Genomic DNA, 15621 nt, shown 5'->3' with positions numbered 1-15621 from the left:
ATATTTCATTGGTGGCATAGGGCTATGAAGATTGAGCAAGATTTGAAAACCTTAAGAGAGGTAGTTTGTTAATGGAAGGTTTTAAAAATTATTTCCCTTTAGGAATAAGATCTTAACTAAAACACCATTAAATTCCTAAAATAAGAGCAGCTGCTATAATGGCTAATAACTGTCTCAAAAATACATGAGTGGCAGCAGACTATTGTTTGCAAACCCAGATAGAAATTGGAGAGATAGGAGATCTGATAATTACCAGAATACTGGTTACAGTGAGGAAGATAGCAGGAAAGACAGATCCTCCTCAGAGTAGTAAGAAATTCACTGTGGAAGATAAGTATAATTCAGGGGGACCAACATATTATTTTTGTCATAACAGGGTACATGTCAAAGCAGAGTGTTGGAAATTAAGAGCCAAAACTGTCGCATTTGTGGGCTTGCATAGCATGAATGCAGAAAATATTGTACCAGTAGGTGACACTTATGGCAAATGGATAGCTTTGGATGTATTTATTATTGGAAAAGACCAGAGCATAGAGGATTATAAGAATTTTGTGTTCAAGGGCAAAATCTCCACATTTTTGTCTGATAAAGCTGGCAAACAAATTAATATTCTTAGAGGTACAAGGTCAGCTCAATCACTGATGGTGATAGATGAAGGGAAACTCCCTCCAGAAGGTATGCTATTTAAGAATGTACCAATTAAAAGTATTAATGTAGTTTAATTTCCACTATTGTAAGTGTGTGAACTGTATCAAAGTTATCTATTGATGGTGTTGATTTTATATTAGGCAGTTATCTCGCTGGAGATAAAGTGCTGCTGTTTCCAGTGATGTCAGACTTTTGAAATTGAAAATGTACAAGAGAAATCAAATAATGTACAGAAATCCAGGGCTTTCTGTAACCCTGCTATGGAAATTACTGTTTCAACTGAAGTTGTGTCCAAAGTTATGTCAAAAGCTCAGACTACTGATGTTAAAGGAATGATGAAACATCAGACTGACAACAAAGTTAATAGCAACTGGAAACGAATTGAAGCTGTCTGAATTAAACCTGTTGGAAGATCCTAAGCAAGAGGTGTCAAACAGATAGCAGTAGCACTCAAAATTGATAATGGAACAAAGGAATGCACTGCTTTAAAACCAAATGACTCAGCTGTAACTGATACTGATACCGTCGAGCTACGAGGAAGGATTTGTGTCCTTGAACCTAAATTAAAACTCCAAAATAACAAAGCAATTTCTCTTGGGAGAAAAGATTTGGAGAAAGAACGTGCTGAGTGGGAAAATGAAAAACAAAATTAATTTAAAAGAACTTATGAATTGACAAAAAAATTGTATCAAGTTTTTTTTTACCTGATCATCAAAGTAACCTTAATGAAGTTCTTAAAACAGCCAAGGAGGCAGTGTTAAACTTGCATCCCCTGGAGAAGAACACAAAGTTTTAATCATGTGAACGAACTTAAAGATAAAAATAATCCTGCATTTAAACAGGAGGAGGATAGTTAAGCTGTATGGCTAACTAAAATTTCTTTACAGATTTGGACATTAAAAGACCTGCATCCATGAAAGAGAATGGAGATCAGGAGTTAAAACTTGAACAGAGTAGTTCAAAGACGGTGTTGAAAGGCCAGCACCCTGATGACAATGTAGTGTATGATGTTAAGAACGAAGGGAATGTTGACTCCAGGAGGATGTCAGAAATCAATGATATTTCTTGACAAAGTTAACCAAACCAAACCAAGTATACAGTTTTCTAACTCAGCATATGGAAAAGCTGTAAAACCAACTTGAATTGAGAAAGCTGATTTGCTACAACGAATGATGGAAAGTGAATTGAAGATGGAAAATGAACTCTTGTTCAGAAGAAAATTGAAATTGGATTTTTTTTGTTGCCTTCCCAGCCAGAAACACTTTTAAGATTGTCAGTTTGATGGTGTGCGGAAGGAACCTGTTTCCTAATGCTCTGTGACACTGCTTTATTTTCCAATGTGCTGCACCATCACATCCATCAAATGGATGTTTTATTTACTAACACATTTTATTTGTTTAGTGGTGATCTGTATAGTTGTTTAACAGTTTCTGTAAGTCATTTCTAATTTTAGTACACAAAATTTTCTGGGCAAATAATGCCAAGTTTGTGGCACAAGCCATTGTTAGTGCATAAAAAATCCAATAATCTCTGGCGCAGGAAAATTGCTGGATGACTTGCAGCACTCCGCAATTAGCCTCAGAAAAACAGGAACTCACCATTAGTTTTCCCCATGAATTTCAAGAAATTGTTGAATTTGCATTTTAAAGCAAATTAAACTCATTGCAGAAAGTTAGGGTTGACACTTAACAGCATAATGACCCTCTTAATGATGAGATTTATGTTCTGACTGCCACTCGGCTTTGCAAGCTAGAAAGATAACAATTGAAGCTGAAGTTTCAGTTTGCAGGTAGTAAATTGTTTCTTCTTTTTAAGTTGTCTGCCTGTAGGCAGATCGGACCCACAGCGCTGTGACCTCATCGCAGACAGGACAAGGAGGCAAGTCCCAAATCCAGCCCAACAAGAACGGGGCTTGAACCCCGTGCTTTTGGCACCAATCTGATCCACACTGGCTGTCCAGCCAACTAAACCAACTGGCACCCGAAGGAGTCTGAGATATTGTGGCAAGATACACTTTTACAAGCATGCTGCAACCTGGAGCTGTGGATAGTGATTTCCTTCCATCACATGCCTGACCAGGAGTCTTTTTCTTGCAGCTGCTTCTAAGGCACCCCCACACACACACTGCCTCAGAGTTTTAAAGACTAACATGTTCAGTGAATACTTCTCTTAGGCCAGGTGTTTTTAACCAATCAGCAAGAGCCTTTGGCCTGGCAACAGCAGTTCTTTGTTAACTTAGATATACAAAGTATCTCTTCCCTCTCCAGGTGTTCCCTGCTGGACATCTATCTTGACCCACGGGTTTTTGAAGAATGACATATTCACAGCCTAAATTAATATTGCAAACTTTTAAAAAATAACTTAGGAGGAAGAATGTCCAAGATTCAGTGTCCTTCAGATTTTCCAAAAAAAAGGTTAATCACAACTGCAAAATGCTAGAAGTGCAAAAGCTGGGAGGGTGAATCAAGATATCCAACTCACGGGGCCATGCCACAGTATGTGTCACTCCAGCAAATTCTGGCCCAATAACGTTTTCATTTTCATTTCTAGTGGGTTTCAATTCAGTTCTTATGACAAATGCTTCCAAATACTTGTGATCAATTATACAAACCCCCAATTTATTTGAAAGTTAATTCATAATTTGGTGTAACATTTATTTATGTGCCTTTCCTCATTGTTTCAAGGAACTAGAAGTGATTTTTGTTTTTGCTAATCAGCACAGCACAATGTGGTTGAAACAGAACAATAACATTGAAAAACATGTTTCCTAGGTAGCTGATTCTTGACTATGTTTGTAAACTGTAAGAAAAACAATGAGCTCCAAATAATGTATCACTGCAGTAATGAGGCTTCCATTGATTCATGAGTTAACCTCTCCATGTTATCTTACTTTAGGGACACACAAAGAAGATGAATTTCTTTAAAGTAGGTAAGGCATTTACTGTCGTTGACATGCCTGGTTATGGATACAGAGCACCTTCTGATTTTGTGGAAATGGTAGAAAGCTATCTCCAGGCAAGACAGAAGTAAGTGCCAAATGGTCTCCATTTTACTCATTTTCTTTTATTCCAACTTTTGTATAATTGTTCAATATTTCAGTAATTATAAATTCTAAGCTATGTTCCAAGTAAATGTGCAGATCACTGGGTTCCTCAGGAGTCATGTACAACTTAATCAGATGTGTTCATTTTGTCCATTTGAAATAAAATGGAAAATGTTGGAAACACTCAGCAGGCCAGGTAGAATTTGCGAAGAGAGAGAAGCAGAGTTTTTCACCAGAGCTAAAAGAAATTAGTGATCAAAGTGTTTCTAACCATTTAGGGAGCTAAGAGAAAGGTTGGGTGGGGTGGGGGTCAAAGTGGAGGAAAGATCAAAAGGGAAAGCCTACGATAGGGTAAAAGGCGGGAGAAATTTAATGGTAAAAGGGATGATGGCGGAGGAAAAAGGGGATGGCGATGGGACAAGTGAAAAACAAAGTGGATGTAGAAGAGGTGTAAATGGGAATTGCAGAATCATTAGTAACAGCTGCTGTCTGAACAAAATGGGAACAGTGGTTATGACCCAAAATTTTGAATGCAGTGTTGAGTTCAGAAGACTGTGAAGTACCAAATTGAAGAATGAGGTGTTGTTCCTTACGCTGAACTTCATTAGAACAGCGCAGGAGCGAGACAGACAATTAAAATGACAGGCTTCCGGAAGCTTAGGATTACACTTTCTGACTGCATGGAGGTGTTCCATAAAGCAATCGCTCAATCTGCGTTTGATCTCACTAATGTAAAGGATACCACATTGTGAGCAGTCAGTACACTATGCTAAATTGAAAGAAGGAGTGTTTATGGCCACTAGTGATGGGAAGGGAGGAGGTGATTGTATCTCCTACCCTTGCATCGGAACGTGCCATGGGATGGGGAGGAGGTTGTTAGGAGTGATTGAAGAGTGAACCAGAATGTTGCAGAGGGAACGGTCCCTTCAGAAAGCTGAAAGGGGCGGGGAAGATGTGTTTGGTGATGGCATCACAGTGGAGGTTGCACCAGTGGAGGTTGATTCATTGAATGTGGAGGTTGGTGGCATGGATGGTGAGGGCAAGGGGAACCTTATTGTTGTTAAGGGAGGGAGGGTAAGGGGTAATCTGCTGGAAATGGACCATACATGGTAGAGGACCTGTCAATTACAGTAGAGAGGAGTATATGCGATGGAGACAGAAAAACGGGGAGAATAGAATAGAATCTAAAAAGAGAGTGCTCCCACTGAGCCAAGGCTCAGTGAGCCAATGGATAAGGAACTGGTTAGATGGTAGGAAGTATTGAACTTTTTCACCCAAAGGATCAACATCACTCATAAGCAGAATTGTTGGAAACAAAAACCCTGGAATCATTTAAGAAACAATTAGATGGTGCGGTGCAGAGATGGTAAAGTCTCTGGATGGATGAATTAAGTTGGGCCGAATGGCCTTCTGCATCTTGTGTTCTTGTTAGTTTTACTCTTCATCTAACTCAGATGTGGAAGTGTTTGCTTTTAACACTTCATAGCAGAAGTGGAAAAGATTGTTACATTATCCAGCACCTAAAAAAGTTATTAAAGTGTGAAAAATTGAATAGATCATTTGTTTCTTCCACAGCTTAAAGAGAACATTTTTGCTTTTGGATGCTTCAATAGGAATCCAAGAAGCAGATCAAATAGCAATTGAGATGTGTGAGGAATTTGGCATTCCATATGTTGTAAGTAACACATTCCTGCTGCCTAATTTGCCTGTTTTTCCCATTCTTCTTCCCTTTGGATTTCATTCACATAGCATTTCCTTAACGCAAGAACAGACCAGCTTGAAATGGCTGCTCATTGAGTACGTTTCCTCTGCAACTTGATCCTTTCTTCTATTTCTGAGCCCCCGTTCTTAATCCTCTCCAATGGATTTGGCCTGCCAGGCAATTATCTATAATTGTTGGATGTCACAATAGGTTAGCAGTTTGTCCTGTCACCTTTGGAACTCAAACCCAATCTATACTGGTGTTCTCTCTAGTGTCTATCCCTTCCATAAGAGAAGGGAGTAAAATGGAGATTCACTGTGCAGATTGGTGAGATACCATCAGCGCTCGGCTTAGTTTAACGTGAAGTTTAACCCTATGTATCTACATAACTGCGTTTGACACACCGAATCCATTCATTACATATTCCTACAGCCAGCCACAATGTCCCAGCAGTGGACATGATCAGTGCACTTGATGTGTATGTCTTAGGTCATTAACATGATCCAAGGGTATATCATAAGCATTGTCGCCCTGAGGGAAGTTCCAGGTGCACGCCCAATGCCAGCTTTTTCAGGATGCCTCTGTTTCTTGACATGCCATAGCCATGCTACAATCATAATTTTAGGAAACAGAATCAAGAGATGGCTCCCCTGCCCCACTTACTTAAACCACAGTGATGGGCTTGAGCCTTTTTAGATGCAGATTTGAACTGTGTCTGTTGGGGCAGCCATGGAAATTCATGGCCAACAACACGTGATATAATGGGTCTCTGTTCCCTTTTTTACAGCTTGGAAACCAGTGTTCTCCAGGTGAAAAAGCAGGAAAATTGAATCCTATATCTTTATTTATTGCCATCAAAGTTTTCATTGTAATAACATTTATTGCAATAAAATTTTTAGTGATCCAAAAAGTATTTTAAAGTTGCAAAAATGCTCATTAGATCACGAGCAAAACATATGTTTTTAAATTAAAATAATGCTGAAAATGGCTTAAACAAAGTGTATTAACTATTTCCCGTTCAGATGCTAGCTATGTTTAAATAATTGTTTCCTAGCAAAGCCAATACAGATTGGTTAAAGGCAAATGGTGTTTAACCAACTAGATTGAGTTTTTTGTTGAGGTAACAGAGAGGGTTGATGAGGGTAATGCGGTGATGTGATGTATATGAACTTCAAAAAGGTGTTTGATAAAGTGCCATATAGGAGACTTGCCAGCACAGTTGAAGGCCATGAAATAAAAGGGACAGTAGCAGCATGGATACGAAGTTGGCCGAGTGACAGGAAACAGAGAGTAGTGGTAAATGGCTGTTTCTTTGGACTGGAGGGAGGTATATATTGGGGTTCTCCAGGTGTCGGTACTAGGACCACTGCTTTTCTTGAAATAAATGACCAACTTAAGCTTGGATATGCAGGGATCAATTTCAAAATTTACAAATGATACATAACTTGGAAATATTGTGAACCTTAAGGAGGATAGTGATAGACTTCAAGAGGACATGGACAGGCTGGTGGAATGGGCATACATGTGGCAGGTGAAATTTAATGCAGAGAAGTGTGAAGTGATGCATTTTGATAGGAAGAACAAAGAAAGGTAATATAAACTAAAGGTGCAATTCTAAAAGGGATACAAGAACAGCAAGATCTGAGGATATATGCACAAATCATTGAAGGTGGTAGGGCAAGTTTCAAAAGTGGTTAAAAAGGCATATAGGATCAGGCTTTATAAATAGAGATGTAGAGTACAAAAACAAGGAAGTTTATAAAACACTGACTTTGCTTCAACTTCGGTATTATGTCCAAATCTGGGCACTGGAATTTAGGAAGGGTGTGAAGGCAGAGGATGCAGAAAAGATTTACGAGAGTGGTTCAAAGTATGAGTCACATGGATAGATTGGTGAAGTTGGGGCTATTCTTCTTAGAAAAAAGATTGAGAGGAGATCTGAGATTTTGTGTTCAAAATCATGAGGATTCTAGACAGAGTAGATAGAAATAAATTGTTCCCATTGATGGAATGGTTGAGAATCAGATGACACAGATTTAAGGTGAGTGGCAAAAGAACCAAAGGCGACATGAGGAAAAAACATTTTTACACAACAAGTGGTTAGGGCCTGGAGTGCAATGCCTTCGAGTGTGGTTGAAGCAAATTCACTCATAGCTGTCTAAAGGGAATTGGATAAGCAACTGAAGAGAAAAAAAATTGCAGAAAAGGACGGGGGAGTGGGATTAGCTAAATTGCTCTTGCAGAGAGCCAGCATGGACTTGACAGGCCAAGTAGCCTCCTCAGTGTTGTAACCATTCTGTGATTCTAGTTAGGCCCTTTAGATGTTCTGACACTGCTAGCAAGTGCTTAGGACGCCACGTCACACCTATGCATAGGGCTAATTTTTTTTATCAATCACAGTAATCCTTACTCTGATTTGCTGTTAATTTTGAGTCTCTAGTTAAGAAGATAACCGTTGATATGCATAATCTGTTGAAACTGTTAGGGATAGGAAGCGTTTTAATTTTAAAAGCCCTGATTTCTCCTCTCACCACCCATCTGTAAACAGAAAGGTGTTTTCACTTTGATTTCCTCCTTTATAAGCAGTGACGTATTTGCCAACCCCTCGGTTTTGATGTGATCCAATTATTATTAATAACCCCATAGCAAAGTTGAGATAGGGTAAACTCAGAGGGTTAGTTTATTTGTACACACTCAAAACACAAGGGTGGGGGGTGGTGGTGCTGTCATTACGTAGCCACCGGTGCATTCATACGATAAAAGAGGGATAGAGAAAGAAAGATTTATAGGGCAAAGACCACAAAGAGTTATTGTTTCACGTGAGTCCAGACTCCAGAATCAAAGTCCAAATGGTGTATTCCTTCACAGAGTTCGGCAGGCTGCAGACTGATGGTTGATAATTCACTTTTTCAGAAAAGATGACTTCTACGATGGAATAGGCATGTAGAGATGAATTATTCTTGTTGGTGTTGGTGCAAAAGTTCAGAAGTCCCAGTGGGAACAGTGTAGATGGAGGCCAGGCATTCACCTGGACTGAGCCCTTGTTCTGAGCTGCTGCTTGCTAAATGGAAGATGGCAGACTGAAAGGCAGTGCAGCAAGGCAGTATTTCAGGTTCCTCCAGCTAGGGGGTCATGACACATGACTCTGACCTGTCCACTTTGGTTTTGGCAAAGGATCTATATTCCTTTGTCTGGAAGCTTGAGATTGTTAATGTTTCGACCATTAAGAATTTCAAAGGAGGTTGCAGGGTCCTTTGTCCTACCAGACTGGTAGACTCCGATGGCTTATGAAATGAAGCTGGTCTTTGCAGAATTCCCTTTGAATTTGATCTCTGCAGTCACAGGTGTCATTTGCGTCTCTTCAGAGATAACGAGATGCCAGCTTCTCTGATACTGCTAGAACGTTCCTTTTGTTCAGTATTACAGGCAGATATAGCTTCAGCCTTTTTAAAGCCTTTGTCCAGTTTTTTAATGTCTTAGAAGTAACCATGCTGATATTGTATATGTATATATATATATATATATATATGTACATATTTCATAAATATATAGTGTGAGGTCTTAGCATCATTACAAAACTAAATATGCTTTTAAGTTAAATTTAGTTTTGAATCACTGTCCGAATGTTTTACTCACAATTCTAAAACATGTATGAACAAATCCAAGTGAATGAATTGTAAAAAGAAATGAATTAAAAATGAATAAAATTTAAGTACAGCTTCTTATTGTTCTGCAGCTCATCTAAGAGCTCCGTTGTAACTGTAAAGGGCCATTGAAGATAGGAAATTGAACAGCCCAACATGCCTCTCCATGACAACATTTGTTGATAAAATCTGAACATGTAACACTGGCTGTCAATATGCTTTCTGATTTTGACAGCAAGCAACATAAAAATGCAGATTTGTTTTTACTTGTGTTATAAAATTGCAGGCTTGTTTTGCAGGAAGTCATTAAAACAGACAAATTGGCAGACTGATGGGCACTTCAAAAAATCATTTTGCACATCATGTGAAATAATAATGATAGAGCTGGTAAAATTACATCCTTAGAGTAATCAGTAATTGCCTCCTTCTATTATGTTCACAACAGCTTGTATTAACGAAGATTGACAGACCTCAGCAGGGCAACCTGCTGAAGATAATTCTCGGAGTACAAGAAGTGATGGAAAAACAAACTTCAGGGTGTTTTCCTCAGCTCTTCCTTGTAAGGTATGGTAAAAATGTAATTTTCTTTTCAAACTCCATAGGAAAGTTGCAAAGATATTTGGAGGGAAGAAATAAACAAACGGTTGCGTTGTTTTCTGTTTCTTTTGCTGCAAATTATCCTTCAGTGGAGGTGGGGGAGGGGGTTGTGGGTGGCCATGTTATTTGGAATTGGCAGCATGGAAGAAAACCATTCAACCCAACAGGTCTATACGGGTGCTTATCGTCCACATGAGGCTCCTCATTCAATCAACATGCCCTTCTAGTTCTTCATCCCTTAAATACTTATCTTACATGTTGTATGGAATAACCCAATATCAGCTCCACTATTGTTATAAATTAGGTTGCTTCATGAGAAATCAGCAGAAAGTGTGATTGCTAAGTCAGATTATTTCTCCCCTTCCTCTGCCCCCTTCCAGGGCAAATCTGAAACACTCAAAAGAATGTAGAGAGGTTCATGGTAGATGGAAATATCAATCACCATTGGAACCTGCAGCTGTAACTACAGCTATGTGGAATGGTTGCTTACTTGAGTATAATGTTTGTTTATCTTTCAGTTTTTTGTTAAACCATAATCACACTGATTATAGAATTTCAGAAGCACCAATTTTTCAGAACTTTCAATAGAATTCAGCAAAATCCATTAGAACAGAGATTTTTTTGCTTTACTTCCTTTTTCACTTGTTCACTCATTTTCTCTCTTCCGTCCCAAGTAGGCATTTTTCCAGTGTGAACCTTGACAATAGACTTGGCCTATTTAGTCATGGGGGAGGGATTCGATGCTCATTCACGCTTAGTTCCAATGGGGTCTCCCAAACTCTGGGGTTAGCTGTAGAATGCCAACTGCCTCCAATTGTAGCCAGGGTATCACCTGCAATGACTTCTCTTCCCACTCCCATACTGTTAATCTCTGGTGTCATCCAGGGATCTATCCTCTCATCAGGACCTCTCATCTACTGCTTGCTGCCACTCAATGTCATCTCAAAACAGGACATAAGTCTCTATATTGTGTGCTCTACCTTATCACAGTCTCTCTCAACCCCTCCACTGTCTCTAACTTCTGAGACTGCTTGTCCGACATTGAGTACATCGAGGAGCAGATATTTCCTCCAACTAAATATTAAGAAGACCGAAGGTATTGTCTTCACTTGCTGCCACAAAGTCTGTTCCCTAACCAATGACTCCATTCCTCTCCCTGACCAATTGTTTGAGGCTGAACCAGACTGTTCACAACCTTACTGTCATATTTGACCCCGAGGTGATCTTCCACATGCACCCAAGCCATCGTGATGACTGCCTATTTCCATCTCCATGGCATTGCCCAACTCCACTTCTGCCTTAGCTCATCTGCTTCTAAAATCCTCACCTTTGTCTTTGTTACCTCTAGACTGAATTATTCCAATGTACTCCTGGTTGGCCTGTCACATTCTACCCACCATAAACTTGAAGTCATTCAAATCTTTGCTGCTCATGTCCTACTGTGCACTAATTCCTGTTCACCCACCAGCCCTGTGCTCACTGACCTACACTGGCTCCCAGTTAAGCAATGTCTCAATTTTTATATTCCCAGCGTGTTTTCAAACCCCTCCTTGGCATTTTCCTCCCAATATCTGCAATCTTATCCAGCCCTTACAGCCCTCCAAGTTACCTGTACTTGTCCAGTTCTGGTCAATTGAGCATCCTCTATTTTAATCACTTCAACATTGATCGCCTTTCCTTCAGCCGCTATGGCTCCAAGCTCTGGAATCCCCTCCCTAACTCTCTCCACGTCTCTTATTCTCTTTTCCAAAAGACGACCCTTACATCTAATTAAATCTTTGGCCAAGCTTTTGGTCATCTGCCAAAGTATCTCCCTATGTGGCTCGGTATTAGATTTTGTTTGGCACCTCGGTTAAGTACCTTGGAATCTTTTACTTTGTTAAAAGTGCTATATAAATGCAAGTTGATGTTCCTCTGGCTGTGATTAGCAAAAACAGAAGAGGGATTGAACATGGGGCCTCCTTAGCTTATAGGAGAAATGTTTTCGTATGAATGAAATACCAAGAATCACCATTCTTGGCACACTGAAACCAATTTAGATCAGTTGGACAGAAGCCATCAGGATTGTAAAATTATGAGTCTAAACTTTGAACTGTTTGCCTCTGTAGAGTGTGCTTTATTCTGTTAAACATCATGTAAAATTCAGAAAATTGGTTGCAGTGGATTTTCTGTGCTGTTGCAGCATCTGGCCAACGTTAGATCATACGGATGTGTATACAGCACTCTTTGGTTGATAAATTATGAGAACTAGCATGAAGTTTCGGACTACATATGTAATTTACATACTGTTTCATTACATTCAATGCGGTTGGGGAGAAAATATAGAATTTGCCTTAAAAAGATAATTAAACTCCTCAGTTACTCATATTTTTAAAGAAACTTCTCAATGTACCTGGAATCTCAGATACGTTTGTTAAAATTAGAGAACAATAAAACATTTCTCTTGTGCCGTTTTCAAAAGCAATACAGGGTCAAATCTTGCTAGAGTGGGGCATCACGTAGTGTACTCCGTTAGTTAGACTTTTCCGGAACCCTTCCACTTCTTGTTGGAATGTGCTGGTAGTGCAAGATGATATTGGCTTTGGAAGAACAACAGAGGATCTGAGACCTTAGTGAATGATGGGACCAAAAATGTCTCTCCTTATGCAATGAGATTTAAGAATTGGGAATGAAGCCAATAAACAGGGAAGGAAGGTAAATTATAGTAGGTGAATAAGAAACAAATTGGGTACAGAAAGGGAAAGAAAGATTGAATTAAGAGAGGAAAAAATAGACAAAGGAAAAGTAGGATAAAAACTTGGACTTTGAAATGTTTAAAACCCCTAAGAACTACTTACTACATTCAGAAATGAGATTCAACAATTTAAATTGTTTCCTTTCTGGGCCGGATGGTTGATTGAAATTGTATTAACAATTATATTATTAACTATGAACCATAATTATCTGCGGCAAGTTTAATGGGTAATTACTGTGAAAATCCAGCAATTTCTTATAATAGGGAGGCTAAGAGTGAGATGCCATTTGAATGAGGTAAATGGCAAAGCAGCATAAATCAACCAGTGTGTTCTAGAGATACTAAATTCACAGCATATCTCTTCATCCAAGGAATCTGCTGGCTGATTTGTGTATTAATAATGATGTGTATTGTTAGAGCACCATTATTTTTACAGGAAGATTTGGCACAATGTCTTTACTCTATTCATATGCCAGTTAGTTCTCAAACCTGCCTTTAAAAAGACCAGGGTAATGTTCACCCATGTGTAACATAAGAGAATACCAAATTCTTTAGAGTTACAAACTTCTGTACCTTGGTTATCACCTTATCTACGCTGGAACAAATATTTTTCCCGGTTCTGCTAGGACAACTCGACGCCAGACCTCATTATAGCCTTGCTCCAAACCATGAAGTAAAGAACTGAACTCAAGAGGTGAGGTGAGAGTGGCTGCCCTTGGCGTCAAGGAGTTTTGGCAAAATTGAAGTCAGTGGGAATCAGAAGGAAAACTCTCCACCGGCCAGAGTCATACTTAGCACTAAAGAAGGTGTCTGTAGTTGTTCAAGGCCAATCATCTCAGCCTCAGGATGTCATCGACAAAACCATTTTAACCTGAATAAACATAAAATGACAGCGAATGTCAGGGTCAAAGCTTAGGTGGAGGGGCTCAGTATCCCAGATAACAATTTAATCACTGCTGTATATGTGCTTTGCATTCTCTTCCTATGGGAGATTACCTGGTCATTAATCAGTTCCTCCCCATGGAGAGTGGTTCAGATTGGAGTTTGGTATGTGGCTAAAATTGTACTCAAGATCATTAGAGCATTAGTATGCTGGCTTGTTAGTGTGTCATCTTTATGGCTAGTGTTAACTTCAGGTTTAAAAGACATGAGGGAGAATTTTCTCCCCATCGGGTGGGCTGGGTGGGAGCGGGCGCGGGCGGGTATGCAGCCAATCGCTGCCCGCGATTGGCTGCGAGCCGCCATTTTGTGTGGGTGGGCCAATTAAGGCCTGCCAGTGTGACGTGCACCCGGAAGCGCTCAGTGCTCATGCACGCGAAAGAGTGCAGAAATCTCCCTGAGGCACGAAGCTGCCTCAGGGAGATTAATTTCATTCTCAAAAATTGAAAAAAAGAATAAATAAAATTATTCAGACATGACCTTTCATGTGTCATTGTCACATGAGCTGGGGTATGTTTATGAATTTTGTTGAAACACTTTATTGAATTTATAAACCCTTCACGAAACCTCACCCCGCCCGTGGATGAGGTTCCATGAAAAATGTGAAGGCTGCCTAGGCTCTTCGCCTGCCCACCAACCTTAAGGTTGGATGAGCAGCCCTGACAATTAGTTCAATTAGGTTATTAACAGCCTTAACAGGCCTTTGACAGTTCAGCGGGCACGCAGCCAACTCTGGTGCGCGCGTGCTGAACTGAAGATCGGAATGACATGCGGCGATGTCGGGACGCATGCCTGACGTCACCGCGTGTCATTTTACATGTCGGCGAGCGGGCCCCACCCCCGTTCACTGAACAGAAGATTCTGGCCATAGTGCCAAACTTCAGTCTAAAAACTTGAGAACATGTGTGATACAGAATTCTCTTGCAGCTTACAAAATTTAAGGAACCATTATGAAAAATAATGTGTTATTTGTTCCTACAGTTCTTTGAACTATTCTGGGATTCATCTGCTGAGATGCTTCATAGCTCACATAACTGGGAATCTTCAGATTAATGAGCAGAGCTCCAGTTCTTTAAGATCAGTGGGAAATTCTGCGAAGATATGAAAAATGATTTCAGAACAACACCATGAGTCTACAATATCAAATGCTGATTTTATTGTACTGATCCACTGAATGGAGATTACATGCAAATTAAAAGGCAAAGTTAAGTTTGACCAAATTATCATTACCTATTCATAGGAAATATTACAGACTCTATCTTTGTGTAATATCTGTGCAGACTGTATCTCTTCTGTTTAGAAAATAGATCTAGATCTGATTGATATTTAAGTAACATCACTTGGTATTGTCCCTAAATTGACTCAGCTTTGTAATTCCTAGAACCTCACTCCATTATAATTATTCAAACTCCATTGTGACATATTTTTATAAAATACTTTCGAAGCATTCAAACAGTTGAGATGTTGAAAGCTTCTTCCCAGCAAATTACCTTTTAATATGCATCAAGTAATCATGTTCACGCAGAGAAAGAAATTTATTTCCAATGGTAGGATGTTCTTAATGCACTCATTACATTCAAATGTGGAAAGGCTATTCAAATGCCAGTTATGGTAAAGCATCTTTGCAACTAGTAGTCTTTTTATGGTTGTAACATCACTTTGACTGACATTATCTTTCAGAATTATCCTGGTTTGTGTTTCTCGTAGGTATACATGTGGGTAATCTGAAAGTGACTGTAGCAAAAAAATGCAGCCACCATCTTTTGAGCGTTCTGTTTTCCTCAGCTGACCAGCCAAGTGTTCACTTAAAATTTACAGGTGCCTTATATTCCACTCTCATATATTTTTGTTTTTCATAGGAGTTGGTAAGAACATTACTGCCTTATATATAGGTCAAACAAATATGGTTACATCCCAAAAATGAATGAATAAATATATATATATTTCAGTCAAAAGAGTGCTAGTTTCAATTAAAACTTGACAAAAAGAGGAGTGAGAAGTGCTCATGTTGTTTCCTCATTTTTACATTGGGCACGACATACTGGCAAGGCAATATCCACAAATAGACCACAGTCTTAATGTACCAACAGATTTACGATTTCCATCTTGCAACCCATTGAAAACAACCAGACCTAACAAGATTCCAAGCACAGGACCCCCAGCAGGACAATACATAAACTGAAGACCTGCTTTTATAAAGTTGATTTACCATTGCATTTAAAAGATGAATGGGATTGATTTTGACTTTGTGCAGTAGTGTATTGTGAAACATTGATGAAAATAAATCATCCTGGCACAAAGTAAAGCATCTGTT

General features: G+C 39.3%; 1 protein-coding gene across 2 annotated transcripts in view; it reads left to right on the top strand.

Annotated features, from left to right (window-relative positions):
* The window catches only part of gtpbp8 (GTP binding protein 8), a 30105-nt gene extending 14843 nt beyond the window's left edge, over positions 1–15262 (top strand). For both annotated transcript variants that reach the window (XM_078559928.1, XM_078559927.1), the window contains exons 4-7: positions 3544–3674; positions 5267–5366; positions 9483–9601; positions 14289–15262. In XM_078559928.1, the coding sequence (XP_078416054.1) occupies positions 3544–3674; positions 5267–5366; positions 9483–9601; positions 14289–14412 (474 nt within the window). In that variant the 3' untranslated portion in view covers positions 14413–15262. The remainder of the gene's footprint in view (positions 1–3543; positions 3675–5266; positions 5367–9482; positions 9602–14288) is intronic.
* The last annotated feature ends 359 nt before the right edge of the window (positions 15263–15621 follow it).

The sequence above is a fragment of the Cetorhinus maximus genome, chromosome 16 (genome assembly GCF_964194155.1).
Source record: "Cetorhinus maximus chromosome 16, sCetMax3.hap1.1, whole genome shotgun sequence".
NCBI lineage: Eukaryota > Metazoa > Chordata > Chondrichthyes > Lamniformes > Cetorhinidae > Cetorhinus > Cetorhinus maximus.
The sequence above is the reverse complement of the archived record's forward strand: the minus strand, read 5'-3'. Positions and strand labels throughout refer to the sequence as shown.